Raw genomic sequence first — 19,269 nt, forward strand, 5'->3', positions numbered from 1 at the left:
GCGATGCCAAAAAACAAAGATCAAGCCAAACAAAGCCCTAATGAATGAACCTGTTAAACTGAATCAGTTCCAAAAGATTATTTCGGGTGCGGCCCACGCGGCCCATTACCGGTGGTTGGGGACCCCTGTTTTAAGTGACATTTGAGACATTTACCATTCAGACTCTTTTTTTTAATGTGTTCATACTTTTTGCTCTGTTACTTATGTGTTGTTTACACCTTGTTTTTGTCTTAAATTGACTGTGTAAGATTTAGACCGTTTTTCAATAAAAATCGATATATTATTATACATTTCAAAACCATGCAAAAAAATGTGTTCTTAATGACCAACAGTACGTTTTAAATATAATCATAGGTCTAGTTATGAATAAATTATTTTAAATGGGGGTGGCAAAATGATGTATGCACTAATTATGTAAAAAATAAATAAAATAAAACATTCAAAACAGTTAAAATGTCTTATATATGAACTGAAATGCACCTGAGAAAGCTTTTGGAAGGTGCAGCCCAAGTAATGTTGGGGTTGGACGTGTAATGATACACAACGCCCTGTAGATGGCGTTCAGCCCCTCCAAAGCGCACCATGATGCCATGCTCTCCTGTTCTGTTGCTGCCTCTGGTAACACAGCAGATCTGATCCTCCTCGATGCTTATCCTGAACAAAGACAGGTCATATTTTAACAACCGCTATGTCAAATAAAGATCGTAGGGAAATTGAAAAATGTTCTCCATCAATAATGATGTCGGGCCACTTACACCATACATGGTATTCCTCCGATGAGAACGCTGACATCACTTGGGTGGCCCGTTTTAAGGCTACGACCTTTGATGGTGACGGACGAGCCCCCTGCTTTAGGCCCTCTCCGGGGGGAGAGTCCGCTCAGTATGGGATCCTAGCGATGAAGAATAAAAATACAGCATGAGAAAAAATGCACGCACGGAATAATACGACGTGTCAGTAATCCACTAACATGCGGCCTTGAGGGTGATTTATTGTCACGATAAAAGAGGCACCGGAGGGTTCTAGGACGCACTGGAGGCTTGTTTTCACAGCCTACAGCCATTAATTTGCTTATCGCTTGGTGCTAATTAATTAGAGGCTGGCGTCCTTTTCCTGTGAATGCAACTAAGGAGATGAGCTGCTCGATTGAAAAGCAGCTTGCCCCCACAAAGTGTAATTCTAAGGGACACCTTGTAAAAACAAAATCCATAAAGACAAGATATACAGAAGTGGTATCACAAACACACAGTTAAAAAACAAACAAACAAATGGTAAATGCTATTTACCTGAAAGTTGAAGGTCTGAGCAGACACCCCGAGTCCTCCCCCCTTTACTTTGACGGAGGCCAGTCCGCTCTTCTCTCCCTGGCTATTTGTAGTCTCACACACTATCCTACACAACACAAGTGTCAAAAACAAATATGTCATTTCGTTTGGCGCGCGTTACTCACCTTGAGGAGATTTCATATCTGCTATGGATGACGTTGCAGGGAACCTCGGCAAGTGTGACAGAATTGAGGATGTCTTCAGCCCTCTGGCCAAGATTGGAGCCTGAAATAGTTACTAAGGTACCTCCTTCTACAGGGCCTGATACAGGATCCAACTGAAAGGCAAAAGACTCATTTGACAGCTTTCTGATTTACAGCAACCTTCTCCATATGATTTAACTCTTCAAACACAGACATCAAGGAGATAAACTGACAAATATTGAGCTGGGAAAAGTCGACCAAGTCGGTAAGTCCACTTTAAAAATAGTGTGACGCTACTACATATGCAATGCACATTTATCATGATGTAAATGTGAACGAAATGGTATTTAGTGTTTGTTGACTTTAAATGGTAATCGCCAGTGTGCTTATGCTAAACACAATTCCCAACTAGCACAGGCAAAAGTTGTCTAATACTTTATGTGTATATAAAAAATAAGCAAGGTTCATGCTAATTTGAGTCAACACTACTGTCAGTAAAAACAAAGATTAGTGTTTATGTGTGCCCCTGTTGTGAGACAAACATTTTTAGCATTTCTACAGCTCCAAAGTCAAGAAAGGATAAAACAACACTTACGAAATGAATGACAGGTGCAGGACAGGTGTGTTTGACGTCATCTGCGCAAGACCCATGGTAAACGCAGTGGGAGTTAGCAGGACCCCCGCACCAGACGCAGCCGTATTTGGGGTCGGCCGTTCGACATCGACTACAGTCCGATCTCCCCACGGAACAGTTGTACAGAGTCACTGAAGCAGAGGAGAGAGGAGGAGTTTAGTGAGGAAAAAAATTCAATGCCGATTTGAAAAGTCGTGAAACATAAGGAATTAGCCCGCACCGAAAAGGTCATCCGCGCTGTCAATGAGAAAGGTATCTTTTCTTCTCACGTTGATCATGGCTGGGTATTCCTCCATCAAAGCAGAATAAGCAAACTGAAAAACGAGCAGTAAAACAAGAGCGTGCTAAGCATACAAGCTCATATTATGCAATTTCAAGAACAAGGCACAAATGTTATTTATCTGTAGAAACCAAATATTGAGTAAAATTAGTGATGGGCAAATGGAGCCTTATGAAGCACTTTGATGTTTTGTTCCTCTAGATGGCAGTCTTTGTTTAAAGATGCAGTGGAAATTTCATGCATTAGCATTAGCATCCATCTTTTCATGTCCATCTAGATCAGTGGTTCTCAACATTTTTTCAGTGATGTACCCCCTGTGAAATAGGTTTTCATTCAAATACCCCTTAATCAGAGTAAAGCATTAAGCCATCAGTGTTTGATTCATTCAACTTTAGAACCCTTAGAAATTCATTTTTATTAGTCCACAAAAAATAATTCACATAAAGTGTCCTCTTTTGGATCATAGAAGAGATCTGTTATTAAAAAGAAGTTAATGAATAAGTATTTGTCCACAAAAAATAATCAGAATAAAGTAATAATAATAAACAAATATTTTTCCACAAAACATAAAGTGTCAAGTTTGGCATTATAGCATTAAAAATAAATCACAAACTTAACAATAGATGTTTGTCCTCAAAAAATAATCAATAAAGTGTCAGACCTGTTCTCAAAAAATAATAATTATTTGGAAAATATTCAACATGAAGCGTCACCTTTTGGGATGACAGTAGAGATCTATTATTATCTATTATTTCCTATTTATTAACTAATTTGACTAGAATAAAACAATTAATTTAGTAAGTTTAGTAGCACATTTGTCTATTTTTTTTTTAAATCTCAATTACCACCTGGAGTTCCTTCAAGTACCCCAGAGGTACCCCCGTTTGAGAAGCACCGATCTAGAGGACTGAAAACACGTCATAAGTGGTTCAAAGGCATTAAGCAAGTACCCTTCATTATTTCCTGCCAAAAAACCTCTCTCCTTTATTAATGTTTAAAGTGACTTCTATTTTGTTCTGTTGATAAATGTCACAATTCTTATAATGACCAAATTATGCTAGAAGTCAAAATGGACCATTACAAATGTTGCTTCGTAAGCCATAAAAAGGGAAAAGTTAACAGCATATTCAGGCAAAATTTAGGATTCGTGGTATATCTTAAAAACAAAAGAAAAGTTAAATAGCAAAAAAAAAAGAGGCAACCTTCAGAAAACCAAAGATTCAGACCTGATGTGGTTTGCAGGTTATCAAAAAGACTGAAGGCAGTTTCGCATCCGGTTCCACGGACGCTTCAACCACCACTGATCGATTCTCAACGTTCAGCACACACTCGTAATCCAGATTTTCGTCCTAAATGTAAACGGTGTTTTTATGAAACACTTTTATTTGAAATGGGCATCTCAATGAGAAACAGATGAAATATGAATGTATATGTAAAATTAAACTACCTGAAACAGGTTGAGGTGTTGCCCCACTAGTGTAATCTTCCTTTCTACATTGACAGGAAGCAGGGAGGAATCTTGAACTTTTTCCACGCAAGGACAGTCCTAGAAAATATGTGGATAGGACACATGTACTGGATTATAAATTCTGTTAGAAAAAAACCCCAACTCCTGGGGACACAAAATGATAACACAAATATTAAAAATGATGTTTTTGTCAATGTGAAAAAAAAAAAAAAACCATGGTGAAAAGGAGTATGCTGTGTTAAGACTTATGTCAAATTATGTCGATGAGATGATGATATTGAAAGGGAAATTTTGGTCAGACTGTTCCCAAAAGCATAATTTTTATGGCATTAACGGTTAGCATCTGAATGTAAAGCTAAAATTGAATTCTCACAATGTCACAAGCCTAAAATGTCCTCTACTTTTACAAGTGAACTTGACTGTCTTCAAACGCAAGTCCAAATATTTCATGTTTCAGTACTTTTTTTTTGCAACTTGCTAGTTTCTGTGCGACAAAACTACCAACACGCATAACCCATGAATAACCCAAAAATATCCTGGTTCAGTTAAAACGTATTTAATTTAAAGGGTTCTGAGCTTTAGACAACAATTTACAATAGCGCATAGCCAATGTGAGGATTTAAACGATATTTTCTCAGAGGGAACTTAAAAGTGTCACATCAGCAGGTTAGAACACCAAATAAAAATTGCACGCACTTTGCGAAGCCAAGTTCAAACACCGTGCTAATTGTACATCTATGTGTTCAAAAGTATTTGTAAAGATTATTATAGTGAATTTCACATTCTTATTTCACCCCCAGCCAGATTTTCAAATTAGTCGAGCGCCGTCACAACTACGCTTCTGGGAAGAACTTCAAATTAAAGCTTACAAAAGCTGCTCTTGTCATATGTTACTTGTACCATTAGTACAGTTTATTTTGAAGCAGCGGTTGACTTCCTCATAACATTTGGCTCTTACTATGATACAGCGGCTTGTCCTGTATGTCTCGTCGCCCTTAAAAAATAAACAAATTTCATCCCAGGAGTTACACCCTCCACCCCAACTGCTGTCAAGTAGATCTCCCAGCAAAATAGTTTGAGAACCCCTGAGCTTCTGAACTCACCATTAAGTAAGAAACCGAGGAATCTGCCTGGTAATTTTCATCATAGTTGGGCTCAAACGCCATATGGGGTGATTGGGTAAAAGTGAGGTTTTCATTAGCACTAGTCAGAAACAAGGGTAATCTGTCCCCATCTTGCCCAGTCTCAGGTCTCTCCCACTCCCATGCAGAAGAGCTTACTGCTGGGATTTCCTCAGTCACATCAATGCCAGAAAGGTCTGACACGGTCGCAACTTCACTGGATGCCCCTGAACTTATATCAGAGGAAGAGCCTGCAGCCTCACCGGAAGGTTCTACAAGGCTCCCTTCAAAGTCTATGGGCCCAATGGTGCTGTTTGCTAATGCGGTGTGAGATACGTTGCTGGCGTTCTCTCCAGTTTCTATCAGCCAATCAACAGTCTCCTCCTCTGAAAACTGTCTTGTTGTGGACTCATTTGCGTCAGAAGTCGTGACTAAGTCAAACGCTAAGCTGTCGGCGATGCTGGAATCTGAGCGCAAAGTGGTGGCCTGGCTGAAGGTCCCGATGAAGTGGGGCGTGGTATCCATGGCGCGGGGCGAAGTGGACTCGCTGTTAAGAGTGGCGGGGGGTGTCGCCGCGGTGGCAGCTGCAGTGGTCGTAGCAGGAGCCATGGTGGGTGGCAGCTGCGGCGCTGTCACTGTTGTTGTGGTTGTAGAAGTCGTCACACTTAAAGCGGTCTGTTTTCTGGTGGGTGGTGGAATGGTGGGTGTCTGAGGTTTGAACTTGTTGATGGAGAAGCGCAAACGAACAAGCGGGAAAGGGCAAGAAACAAAAAGGCAGGGGAAGACAAAATTAGGATAAACAAGAAGACTGAAGAATCTAAAATAATAACACAACAGGACTGGAAATGGAAAATGTACACAGGCGGAGCAAATAAGACAAGGCGCACAAATGTACATGTATGGCGTGATGCACGTTTGCGATACTTAGGCAAAGCCTTAGCAATAGCTGACTCACATTTTGATTGTAGATAGTGACTCCTTGGCTGCAGGTGTGTCTGTGTGTGCAGACGTGTTCGTGGATACACCAGTTACACCCCCAGCGACTGCTGACACACCCCTGACATCTGGAAGAAATAAATAAATACAAAAATAAAGATGCCGATCGACACAGCGTCCTGCGATGATCTGTAGAAGACTGATGAAAAAGTAATAAAATTGCATACTACCGCTCTGAATATTATTTTTGTGCAGTGTTTTAACAGCTGTTTAAGAGTCAAGAGTTTTATTACCATATGCATAGTAACGCTACACAATGAAATTCTTATTCTGTTCACTTCCTCGGGAAGACTTTCATTCCACACAATAATAAAGTAGGCAATTAAAAAAAAATATTCTTAAAGTGCTCCCTTCTTTTGTGGTAGATGCTATAATAAGTATTGTAACATGGAGTGACTAGAAGGAATTTATTTACTGTAAAATAACGCAATTTCATCTCCATTATTCTTCCTATATGCAAGCTTTTATAGATTGACACAATGCCCACATTTTTTAAGACATTTGCAGTTATTAATGTTGAATGTATTGACAAACTTTTTGTCTGAGTTTGAAATGTCTGACAGCTTTGAATGCACCACGTACACATCAGTTAGAGGAATACTGGGGACCTGTGTCGTATCATACAATGACAGCATAATTGACTGGCGGTTTCTTGGTGCCCTTTTGCATCAACCGAATATAAAGTAAGAAATACACTTATCTACAACAATAAATATGTAATGACAGTGAGAGCTTCTAAATAATTGTATGCGTATACCGTATGTATGTTATTTAACATATAATGGTACACAGAACTTCAAAAACAAATGTTTCATTGAAAGGAAGGTCTCATGAACTTATTGTGCCAGTTGCTGAATAAAACAGTCTCACTCAGGAAAGAAAGCACATGACGTATCGGATGTAATTATGTTCTGATGACACATGCAGTATCAATGTGTGTGAGCGTATGTGTGCGCGCGTATACTCACGGCCTCCGTTCAGAGAGCTTCTGGACAAGGCTGCAGTCGTACAAGGTAAATTCTGTCTCTGCTACCGTTACGTTGAGGAAACGTAGGGAAAGGATCACCATCACAAACTCTGGATGACAAACAAACCAATTTATTACAAAAATTGGAACATTGGATTTGTGTCACGTACCATCCCTACTAACTAAACAAGATGCATTTTAACAAGTACTCCTATAATTGTACTTACAATTGGAAAAGATATAGTGAGATAATGTTCAAAGGAATATGTATTTTAATTAAAACAACTTTGTCTTTACATTTCATCTTGTATTTTCCTACAAAAGAGATTCATATAGCCCTAGTTGCTACAGTTGCTAAAGTTCAACTTTGTTTTCAAGTTTTTTTTGGATACTTTTCCAAACCAAGATTTTTGCAGCCCATTGTCGGGGTGGGAGAAATGTGTTTATAAAAAAATGGATGAACACGTGGACAAACGCAGAGTCTCACCATCTCCAGCTCCAATGGAGGGTAAACTACCGGCATCAGGAGTGGGGCACACAACGCCCGTGTTTGTGAACAAAGCCGGAGTTTCCGCGTCATGGAAGAAGCACGAGTAGGCCTCGCCTTCTCCTAAACTAGGGAGTCCTTCCACTGATACTGTTATCTGTGGGAGGGGAAAAGAGTAATCAGCAAAAATATGCTTTAAAGCTTCTTTGATTTTACTGTAAAACAACCTTGAAAACACTGAGATAAACATTTCTAATTTTATGGCCCGAACAAAAGGTATTTGTGAGGTAGCTGCTGTATGATTGAATGTTTATTTTCATCAGATCATAAATTTAAATTAGCGATGAAATTGAATGGTAATGTCATATTATTAGACTTTATGCCGATCTGCTCTGCTTATTCATGATCAGCCGATATTTGCCATCGTGTGCAAGATAGTCACATAGTCACAGCAGACCAGGCTTGGATGTTTTATCATTATAGTTTGGGCTACCATTAGAAGATGTTATTTCCTCTCCCCCAAATTACATTTGTCTTTTCCCCGCGGCTGATGTTGTACAGGCTGAGATGCTGGATGCTGAGGCACTGCTGCGTGTGGCTGAAACTCCACAACCACTGACCCTTGTCTGACCCTCGTCGGCACTCCCGACGTTGTCCGCACCTGAGGTACCAATGTTGGGTGCATGAGTGAAATTCAAGCAAACAACAAGAGATAAATCGCGTAAAGGTGGCTCAGTTGTCCACAAACAAAAGTTGCACAGGCTCACCGCCCCTCCAGGACACACCAACCACAGTATGGGTCATTGGCAGAGAGACAAGATTGGCAATCCAGGTGATCTCCACATTCAGCCACAGGACGCTTCTCCACCTGAAGGTCAAATAAATATGTATATACAGTATATGTATTTCTCATGACCTTCTTAGAAAAAAAAACATCAGTCGGAGGTAGGGCTGTGCTATGTGGCCCAATAAGAGAATCTAGATTTTTTTTTTCAATGTTTTTTTTCAAAACGAGTGCCTAATAAAGGTCATTTATTCCAGTTTAGACTATCGGCCAAAAGCAGCCGTTGTATCAAGTAAAGGGTTAAAAAAAGCATAAATGTAAATAATACCTTTGAATAGCAATTTCCCATACAGCCACATCTCACAGCTTCCCACAATGAGTCTTCTGAAAGGGAGTGTGCCTTTACAAAAAAGGCCACTTTCTCTGATCAATACTATTGTTGTCCGACCCCACACCTCCCGCTGACCGTTGTATCCAACACAAAAGTTGAGTGCCCTTTGGCCTCCGTTGCCATCTGCTCACATTTTGCTATTATTCTCTCTTGCCTAGTAATTCTTTATGGCATTTTTCTGTGTGAGATGCAGCTTGAGGAAGTATCAAAGCACGGGCAGTTGTGACAAACAATCAATTATTCGGTGACCAATGACGGATCTTGTTGTGTCTTGTGCATGGAGACATATGGGTGTGTGGTTGAATGGGCAAGCTTCCACACTGCAAAAGCTACAGCTGTTCAACTATTTCAGACATGTGCACTCAGAGAGGGCCAAGACCGTCACCTGCAAAATCAATGAGCAGTCTCGGATTTTAATACTTAAAAGGGGATTAAGTTTCATCTAGATCCAGAACTTCCTCTGAATCAGAGGGGAAAAGAATGCATATGAACTGAATTTGCAGAAAATATTGGACCAGACCACCCAGGTGAAAATTGGGGCAGGATTTTCACCACATGGTGCAAGTAAAAGAATTCCAATGTGTTAATGTCCGTGTTGCCTAGTTCAGGTTTGCGTTTGAGGAAAGTAGCGAGACAGGGGTGTCAAAATTAAACGACAATGAATTGATTACCATGCATTAATAAAGTAATCGTTTGGAGCCATTGTTTAACATAATCTTGTCCCAATTCCTTTGATTTCAGCGTTATTTATAGATTTTTGTAGTTCTTCATAAAACCAGGATAATTAACTTTCGTGTTTAATAAAAATAAGACATTTGTAAACGTCTGCTTTTACTTTAGAAAACAATGACTGTTAATACTACATCCCTCCAATGTGATATTGGTTATTTGTTGTTTGGTTAATTTTGATGACTAATCAATACTACATAAACAACAATAATTGGTAAATAAACAGTCCTTGGGGAAAAAAAAACGTTTTAAAAGCTTCCAGACAGAATAAAAAATTCTGAAAACATTCAACAGTGTTTGCCAGAGATTCAAATTGACCACAGAACAAATCGATCAAATTTGATAATAAATTTGCACCCGTCGTATTAATAACTAAAGAACAGAAGAAAAATAAACAACTTACTGAAGTTTTGGTCATAACGTAGATATGTGCGCCTTTCTGGTCCAGTAACAAGTCACGGTTAATGGGGGAGTCAGGCCGGATAGTCACATTGGCATACACCTCCACTTGGCTATTGGGGCCTAGATACACCTGAAAAAGACCATCAACGAATACAAGTGGGTGGCGAGATCATCAGTAATCATAGCCATACTTTATTCACATACATACTTACATTATCATTATTCCATTTGTGCAGTTATTTGACTAATATCCTGCAGATATTTTAACTGGTTGTTTAAATAGACATTTTTGAAAATAGAACAACACCAAACACAAAGACCCCAAATTCATTTAGAAAATCGTGCCAACAGAAACTTTATGTGTGAATACATAAATGAATGAATGAATAAATTGCGATTAAGTGAACCTGAAGTTGTCAGCAGACAATGGTGGCATAAAATTGGCAGCAATGTACTTAAACATAATATAACACACAGGCTAAAACTAGGGCTGGGCAATGTATCAATTGAATTTGATTAATCCATTAAAAAAAAAAAAAAAATCAACAATATTTTGCATAGGATCTATTTTTTATGAATCAGAACAGAACTGACAATATCGAGTTTGTACTTTTTGGACCATATCACCCAGCCTTATTTCAAACTAAACGTTCTAATAAAGTAGAATATAAGAAAGATCTTGCACAACATGCAGCTCAAACCTAAACCCAATTAAACTTGTGCAGAATTTCAACCAAAGTGGCAATGAATGTGATTAGCACGCTGAAAAATCCAATATAAGTACAGGAAGACACCTCTGGTTTCAAGCGATTCCCCAGCCTTCATACGCTCATATTACCTCATGTTTACGAGATTAGCAGACACTTTTTTGCCTCGCTTCATCCGGAGGTCACGTGATCGCTATGAGCAGAATTTCCATTATGCGGATGCACTCAACAGATAATGGCAGTCAAAGTTGCTCCGTAGTGCTTGGTGGTTTAAAAGTATTCGTGTAGATTATATGGAATCAATCTGTCGTTTTTCATTAAATACGTCCGTTACATTTAAAAGTGCTTATCAGATGGCACGCTACAGGTGGTGCTACGCTGCGTTAGCAATTATAAATCAAACGAGTGGCGCTTACGCTCTGAATATTTTTGGACAAAAGGCTTCCAAAATAAAGAAAGATATATTTCAGTTTCAGCTCAAAAATGTCTAACTTACAAGTGGCCAACAATCACATAAAGTACAGATAATAAAAACAAAAATGGATTGGACTCAGGTTTATATAGCTATGCGTGTCTGTGTATGCGGGAGTACTGTGAAGAATGGAATGATTGGAATCTTGAAAAGCTCTATAAAATAGCTGACATTTGTTCCTCATGTTATAACAGGTGGAAAATGTGCTCAATTCGCTGAGTAGTGAATCACAGACATTCTAAGGTGCTGAGCATTCCAGAATCGACCAACCTTTCAGTGACAAGATTTCAATACCGATTATAAGTATTCAACGGAAACATCTTTAAAAACAATTGTTTGGTCTGATAAGAAACCGTTTGAGGTATACAAAACTTGATAGGCCGGTGCACAAAAACGGTAGGTATGTAAGTACCTTGTGAAGCGTTCCTTTGGAGTCTCCCAAGAAGGCGATACTGTGGTCGTACCTCACGCTGACAGCCACAGCGGTGAGGTGCGTGGAAATGGTTTGCCACACCGCCTTGGCTACTACAGGAACTCTGCTTGCCATTGGACTTGGGGTGTGATCAGACCCACAGGGATATGCTTGAAGGGTGTTCTGTAGCACACACATGACTGGGGTTGAGTATAACAAGTCTTTGTGTTATTTACTAAAGAAAAACATTATGCTACAGCCACACTTAACTGAGTGGAAGGCGAAACTGATTTGAATTAAAGTCCATGGGGCGGTGATGGCGTGGAAACTTTTTCTTCTACTTTTTGTTTCTAGTATCCCTTGTCTTTTTCCCCTTTGATTTTGCGCTCTAGTTGGTGACCTTCTTTCTCCTTGCTGGAGCTCATTACATTGCCGCACAGCTGATTCCAAGCTGCCTCAGTTTACTGATCTCTAACGATCCCGTTCAATGATTCTGAGGGCTGCCAAGATGCAAGCATCTGTGGACAGCAGAGAAGCTGAACTAGAAGGTTCCAGCTGGCCAAAGCTACTTTTAGGGCATCTGGGCTTTTCCTACCGGGGCCTAATTACAAGAGTTGGAGAAAAATCACTTTACTACAGACCACGATGCAGTTTAATCCCACTAATGCAAGTACACTTTGTTGCCTTGCTGGACTTTTACGATGTTTGCCCTTTCTCTGACCACTGAAACCAATTGAGTCAATCTACCTCAGGTGAACAGCAGGAAATGATTTATGGTGATGGCTTGCATTAAGTTATTAGCAAGTGTGCAAGCTGTTACAAGGACATAAAACAAAAATCAGTTTAGAGTGCAATTCTTAGCGAAGCACAATTGGAATGAAGATAAAAGAAATGTCCGATTCATGCCATTTCCACGAAAAGTGTGCATACCCTGAGCAAGTTGGCGCAGCTCGATTTGACCTCATACTCGATGTAGGCCACCTCTCTTCCGTCCTCCAACATTCCGTCTTGGGTATAACACAGGTCTCTTATGGAGTCAATGCGTCTGTCAAGTGCATCCAAAGAAAAGATGCACAGAGCTGAGCCATCCAAGGGATTTTGGTTTGCCGAGCTGACACGGGTGGAGAAGACTCCCAGCAAGTCCTCACCCTCTCTATCTGTACCTTGACCCACCTGTTACAGATAAAAGGGGATAAACCCCAAGTCATTCAAAGGGTATCGTGTCAAAGTGGTTGTATAATCCTAAGTGAAGGCAGGAGCAACAATATATATATATATTTTTTAAGTAAGCAAATTTACCTGGGCTGCTTGGAGAAGGTTGTAAACTCTGGATGGAGAGGATGGAGATCGGCAAACGAGAGGAACTTCAACGTAGGAATAGTAAGAGGTGTCATCAAGGCAAACTCTGGCCGCATAGGTCTGATATTCCCTAGATGACGACTTGATGTCACGGCGGTAAAACAAGAAGTACACATATGCTCGCCGTGTAAATGTGGTTACAAAATGGTGGTCATACTCCGAGAGACGGCCAGCTACGGCGAGCTTCGCTGTTTCCTCATAGGAAAAAATAGGCTCTGATGAAAGATGTCGGGTGGAGATGGGTGGCTGGCTGGCGGTGTAGCCCCGACCCACATACATCACAGACCTTTCCCCACCCCGAAGCCCCACCACAAGCCCCACCGTTGAAACCAATGGATCATTGGCTGCCACATACTGAGTGTCCATTGGCCTCTCGGTGGAGAAAAGAACCTCACTGATTGAAGTCAGGCTTCGTTTTTGGCAGGTTCCTTGGTAAACACTGCCACAGGTGATCAATTCCAATCCATTTGGATCCGCCAGTAGTAATTTGTTGTGATTACTAGTTCTCCTGGCCTGTGGACAGTTGAACTCTGTGACAGGAGGGATACAATCCTTACTGTCACTCACAGGACCAGTTCTCTCCTCTTGTTCCAACCGAAGTCCATCTAATCCATCGAGCTGAAACAGGTGATCCCTGGCCCCAACATAGACTTTCCCTACGGATGGGTCCGGATGGAGCACCAGGTGCTGGAATTCTGTGTCATCGCGGGAAAAACTAGGGTAAGTGTGACCATGGACTAAGGCGACGATGATGTTGATGATGAAAAACAAGAGCAGGGAGGAGTTCTGAGCCTTCCCATGTAGCATGGCAGATATTCTGAGGAGGAAAAATCAACAGGGTTATACACAACGTCTTGTTTTGAAGTTTGATGCTGAGAATTTGCAGCTTATTCAGGTGTGGATCTGTTGGGAGCTACCTAATGTTAAGTATAAGGCGAACATTCTAGCAAGTAAAAAAACAAACAAAAAAAAACTGTGCAATAAAGACCACAACAGTGAATCCCCGTGAACTTGCTTTTTCAATATCATCCTTGAATAAATCATCGTGGAAATATAAGCATGCAGACGTTCATTAAAATTGCAGCTCAAAACATTGCTAAACAAATGCCACAGTTGCGTAAGAGATTACTCAACATTGGAAGTACTGCAGTCTAACATTGGTATTATATTAACAGTTTATTTGAAAACATCTTACCATCTATGTTCTTTGTCAAGCCGAAGACTCCCACCGCCTAATCATATCCCATTTCTTCTCCGTCTGTCAATATGAAAAATAAATAAAATTATCCATCAGACATTCGTTCAGACATTCAAATGAGAGACAAATGAGACGTTCGGGTTCAAGTTACATGATGGCCATATAATCACATTATTTATCGATTTCACCTGCATCATATTACTCACAGTTTTGACTATGAGCAGTGTTCTTTACAGCTTGTGGATTCAAAACAACTCTCACATCCCATCTCAAGAGCCATCACTCAACACCTCTGAGAGAGTACTTTGTGGACACAGAGAGCATTCCCATTTGCGCTTAAATGTCTTTAATTATTGAGCAGGTTCCTCAGCCCCTTCACTGACCTCACAGAGAAAAGGTCAGAGGAAAGAATGAATAACTCCCAAGCACCACAGAGTTTTATCCAACCTTTTAAACCGCTTAGAGACCGGCACTTACAAGAATTATCATTTACAATGATATTCATTGCTAACGAGTGATTTATAGCGTGATACTCAACAATGACAGTGGAATAAATTGTACGTATGACAAAGCTTCTTCATACACTATTGTAATTTATACAATTATTTTGCTGTGACAAAATTGCCAATCCACTACACTTAATTTCTGGACTCATTATGGCAACAGTAAGGACAAAGCAGTAGAGGGAGGGAGATGAAAGAGTGACTAGATGTGTACATGACCGGAGGCCATTCAGGAGCAGCTGCAAGTGTAGTGCTGCATGCCTAGTAAGGGGGTGGGGGTTTTAGGGGCTGCATGTGTCTCAGGATGGTTCTTCACTTATTCATGAGCTGAATAAATATAAGTTTAAACCTCTGTGCCTGCTTTCATTGGGTTGGTTAAAAAATGTATGGACAAGAACTGATCTATTACAGAATATTCCACAGGCCATCGCACTTTTGAGACTAGAAAACGGTTGTCTCGTTTTATAGCTCCCTATGAAGGTTTTTTATTTGGAAAACAGTGTGGTTAGAAAGAATATGGCTGGGAAAGAGTCCCTCTATGCTGGCGTCCTCACCTGCTCTTTGACCAGAAAACATGTAGCGGTCAACTTATTTATAGCTCGCAAACGACCCCATCACCATGGGAACTTCCTTTTGCTGACCAGCGATGATGGCTCCCTGTGAGCTTCCATTTGACGAGTATGTGTTGTAAAACTACTGGTGAAGGGAACGATGAAGCGGAAGTTTAGTTTGGGATGTTGCTCTTGGGATTTTTGTTTTTTAAATCACTCATTTGCTAAAGTTCGCTAAGGAATTCTAGAACGAAGTTGAAGTCACAACAACTGAAATCTAACAAGTTCTTCTTGGCAAGTGTCAAGTTTCACTGCAGTAATAATGACCTATGTTCATTTGTGATGGCCAAATGGAACCTCATGAACCAATTTTGATATTTTTTAGTATACTTTGTATATTGCAGTAAATGCTTCTATGGACGTCAAAAATATTGTGTCCATCCGTGACCTCGTTGCCAACCCATTCTTATGTCTTTTCTATCTGCTCACATTCTTAATGCTGTGAGAGACTACTGTGCAAGTTCATCACTAAAACCCCTAATGAGCCGTGACAACCCACTGAATGACTACGACCCCATAAAATATGCGGGGGTCAGCAGTAGCGGACGTTGCAGCGGGAGACTTTGGGACTGGAGCCACGGAGCTTGGCCTTGTTTTGTTGTGGTTTGGTAGCATGGATCGGGTTTGGGCGCCAGGCTCTGAACATTTACAGTACTGTAGCATGCGTGTATCCATCCACAAAGTATATTAAACTAATGTGTCTGGTAGAGATCAGAAAAAGCAGGCACTTAGCGGGATGATACAAAGCAGATATAGTGTGCAAAACAGAAGGAATTAACTTAAAAGATAAAAGGGTGAGATGTTCCATGTCTCTTTGGGATTTGTTGAGCATTTGTAAACACACTGGTTACGCCATAGCCTGTCATGACATGCTCTTCTGTGATAAGTGAAAATATAGCTTGGAGCTACAACACCATCACGTGAAAACTGGGAAAGCCGGTGCAGCAGTGGTCAAGCGGTTCGGAATTTGGTCTGTGACGGAAAGACTCATTTTACCCCAAGCTGTAAAAGTGTAAGGGTTGGGGAAGTTGATGAGCATAGTCGATGTTGGTTGTGTTGATTAGTTGATGGTGTATTCACATTGCCAACTAATTGCATTAAGATATTTTTCAAATTTATTTTCCGCAACATTTGCATCATTTCCGTCCCGGCGCATGTTTTCTTAAATCGGGAAGTTCCACAGGAAGTGTTTTCCTCTTCCTCACCCACTCCCTTCTGTTTTCATGAAGGACTATAAAAATCTGTGAATAATTACTGTTGAGAGGCTGAAATCGGAAGATTTTAACAATTTTAAGTGAAATAATGGCTCTAAACGATTACAACAGTTGTTGATCAATTTGATAATTAATTAATTAACTGTCAATTAATTTTGACAGCTCCAATTACTACTTTCATTTTTCCCCATTATGTTTGCAATGGAAACAAATTCTACGTTTTTTTTTTTTTTAAGTAGGACAAAAAAGTAAATCTCAAATCTAAACATATCTGGTGTTTCACTTTTATAAATTATGCAAATTATGCAAATAATCACTGATCACACCAACAGTGTCGGTGATTACAACTGGCCGTGTTGAACTGGCCCTGTTAAAGCACGAGCAAAAATTGCATCCATTCGATCCGATAAGAGACCCTTTAAAGGCCAATTTTGAGTTGAGAACAGCACTACTACAGCATATGATCAGTTTTCAGATTCATGAGTAAGTTAACATGGTGCTTCAACTCTACATTGAATTAGCAATAGCACAACACTTGAAACCATAGTCATCTTATTTTACCATCATTTCTAGTCTGTTAGCGCTTCATATGTTTTTGCATTTGTTTGTGGGCGGTCAGATGAGTGAAAGCACTAACATTATGAGAGGCAGATGTATCCATGCCTGGCCCGTCTCCATTTCCGTTACCTTCTTTACTGTCAATGGTTATCTTTCTGTCGTTAGTTCACATGCAGATACAGAAGGGTGTCTCTCTCTGCCCCTCCGGTGGATTGAAGGGGCTCTCTGTGTGCTACCGCTGGAGGGAATAGTGTCCCTTTCACTGCTCTCTGGCCGAGAGGTCGACCCGAGCGGACACAGGATAAAAGCCACTTCCCTTGGAAAGCGAGCTGACACACGAATCCACATAAGCGTACGGACACAAACACTTTTTCATGTGAACACAAACACACACATAGTCACTGAGGCCGATTTATAGCAGGATCCTTTCACTGCTGAGGTTCTCGCTGGGAAAAGCAGGTGTTAAGCCTGGCTGCTTGGTACCGAATGAAAAAGAACTGGATTTGATTAAATATGGTAAATAAGGTCGTTTGATGAAATACCGCAATCATAGGGTTAAAAAAGGGCAACAAATAAAATGTGGACGAAATTATGTCCCTGTTAAGAAGAGTGTGTCACCAACATAGATATAGTAGATTGTGGGATGAAAAGCATAGAAAAAACAGACAAGATTGCAAAAAAAAAAAAAAAAAATCTGCACATTTGTGAGGGTTTAGATAACACTTCAGAGACTACAGAGAAGAGGAGAATTACACTTCAGAGAAGAAAAGAAGGAAGACCAATATAATTTTTTTTTCGGGGCCAATACAAATGTGGCCGATAACCAATATTTGGAGCTGCCGTTTATTTTCAGTTGGTGTCAAAATCCAAACTACAGCTCATCTTTGTTGAAATGACTTCAAGCATATGTTTACTGAGCAACGTTTCAGATTCGCATTAAGTTGATTTTTGTAATTTTTTTCTTTTACAAAATACCTCCGTTGTAAAATTCTAACAAAAAGTTCAGTGAGTTCCTAGGTCCATCAGCATGTCTTAAAAAGTGAAATGAAAATATAAAAAAAGTAAATAGCTCCCTATAATTTCCTACAGTAAAGGTTCTCCAAAATTAATTCATGATTAAATGTGACAGAAACTAAACGTGCCGTTTTCACAGTGTCAGTAGAATCACTTTAAAAGTTAACTGAAATTTTAGATAGTTTCCTTAAAGCACACAATTATAAATTGATTTATTATTAGCTATTATTTGTAAAGAAAGGTGATGCCAGCATCTGTTAAACTGCCAAACATCTGCATCGAGAATCAGTCTGGCCGACAGTCATGCTTTCGTTAAAGAATGCTGTGAAAAAAAACTATTTGTACTTTTGTATTCCGTTATTATAGTATTCCTTTTCCCTGAAAAACAGAAGCATGTACCACTCTTGCAAAATGTTGATCAAAAAGAAGGCAAACAGAAACCACTCAACTAGGATGTTAATATGACACCTTATGAGGAAAAAAAAAGAAAGGAACAACTATATATGGTCAAGGATATAGGCTATTATCCAAGAGGTTACTGGAGGATGTCAGGTGAAGACTCCAACAAAAAAGACAGATGGGATTAATGTGAAAGCAACAAGAGGTAGCTGCGGGTGAATGACAAGAACAGCTGAGACCCAAGTTAACATTTTTACAGGACAAGCGGACAGCTTTGAGATCCAAATGGCCTTGATTTAGAACATGTTTAATGGATGCTGTTGTTTTGAAGGCCTTGTAGCTCCTAATACAATGCGCCGCCTCCAGCCATCAAGTTGATTCCATTTGCAGCAGTTACTGCTGCTTTGCAAATCAAACCATGATCTCAGCTGTTCTGGTGGGTAGAGGGGCGGAGGCGTTTTTATGCCTGCACTAAGGCGAAGAAGAATGCTGAATAAACTTTAAAAGACCGGAACTGTGGAAGTTGAAACTTTCCACCATATGCATTTAACGGATGAAAACTTTAATTTGACAGATTGGTCATTTAGTTTCTTATGAAACATGAGTTTGTACGTCACGACATTTCTAACCAAGAAGTGAAACATCTCATTGACGGAAAGTGCACCTCTGACTATGTGGTTGCCACACCCCTTAGTGACGTCATTCTAAACCCGACTGGCCTATAACAATAACAAAGAAAAAAGCTAACATAACCTTGGGGTATGTGTGCTCAACTGTGATTTTTAGGTCAAGAAACTCCAAAAGTAGAGGTAAAACGTATTTCACAGACAATCGTAAAAAGTGAGCAGCAGAAGAAAATGTCCCCATCAAAGCAGTGTTTATACAGCATGAATGTGGTGTATAAACTATTCCAATGCACATTGTTCACTTCTATACAACAAAGCTAATCTGTACTTATAGCTATGCATCGCTATGTATCGCTTCCAATTGTAATCTTACTACAAATCCAATCTTGTATTGGCATAGGTTCACACACCTTGGCTTGACCAAAATGCAAAATCTCTTCTCCTCAACACCGGAATGAAAATAAAAATT

At 40.0% G+C, this 19,269-nt stretch overlaps 1 protein-coding gene across 2 annotated transcripts in view; it reads right to left on the minus strand.

Moving 5' to 3' along the window:
- plxnb1a (plexin b1a) overlaps positions 1–19,269 on the minus strand; it is a 53,270-nt gene that overhangs the window by 11,387 nt on the left and 22,614 nt on the right. For both annotated transcript variants that reach the window (XR_015864756.1, XM_088407798.1), the window contains exons 2-20: positions 13,873–13,935; positions 12,618–13,494; positions 12,249–12,491; positions 11,319–11,501; positions 9,729–9,857; positions 8,189–8,289; positions 7,950–8,082; positions 7,422–7,578; positions 6,936–7,044; positions 5,927–6,035; positions 4,954–5,691; positions 3,830–3,928; positions 3,609–3,731; positions 2,323–2,416; positions 2,064–2,233; positions 1,451–1,602; positions 1,287–1,392; positions 756–892; positions 481–654 (exon numbers count right to left, since the gene is read on the minus strand). Coding sequence is in view for 1 of the 2 variants with exons in the window: in XM_088407798.1 (XP_088263924.1) it covers positions 481–654; positions 756–892; positions 1,287–1,392; positions 1,451–1,602; positions 2,064–2,233; positions 2,323–2,416; positions 3,609–3,731; positions 3,830–3,928; positions 4,954–5,691; positions 5,927–6,035; positions 6,936–7,044; positions 7,422–7,578; positions 7,950–8,082; positions 8,189–8,289; positions 9,729–9,857; positions 11,319–11,501; positions 12,249–12,491; positions 12,618–13,484 (3,824 nt within the window). In the remaining variant the exon portion in view is untranslated. The remainder of the gene's footprint in view (positions 1–480; positions 655–755; positions 893–1,286; positions 1,393–1,450; positions 1,603–2,063; positions 2,234–2,322; positions 2,417–3,608; positions 3,732–3,829; positions 3,929–4,953; positions 5,692–5,926; positions 6,036–6,935; positions 7,045–7,421; positions 7,579–7,949; positions 8,083–8,188; positions 8,290–9,728; positions 9,858–11,318; positions 11,502–12,248; positions 12,492–12,617; positions 13,495–13,872; positions 13,936–19,269) is intronic.

Source organism: Hippichthys cyanospilos, chromosome 2, assembly GCF_059441005.1.
Source record: "Hippichthys cyanospilos isolate Australia breed blue-spotted pipefish chromosome 2, RoL_Hcya_1.0, whole genome shotgun sequence".
Lineage (NCBI taxonomy): Eukaryota > Metazoa > Chordata > Actinopteri > Syngnathiformes > Syngnathidae > Hippichthys > Hippichthys cyanospilos.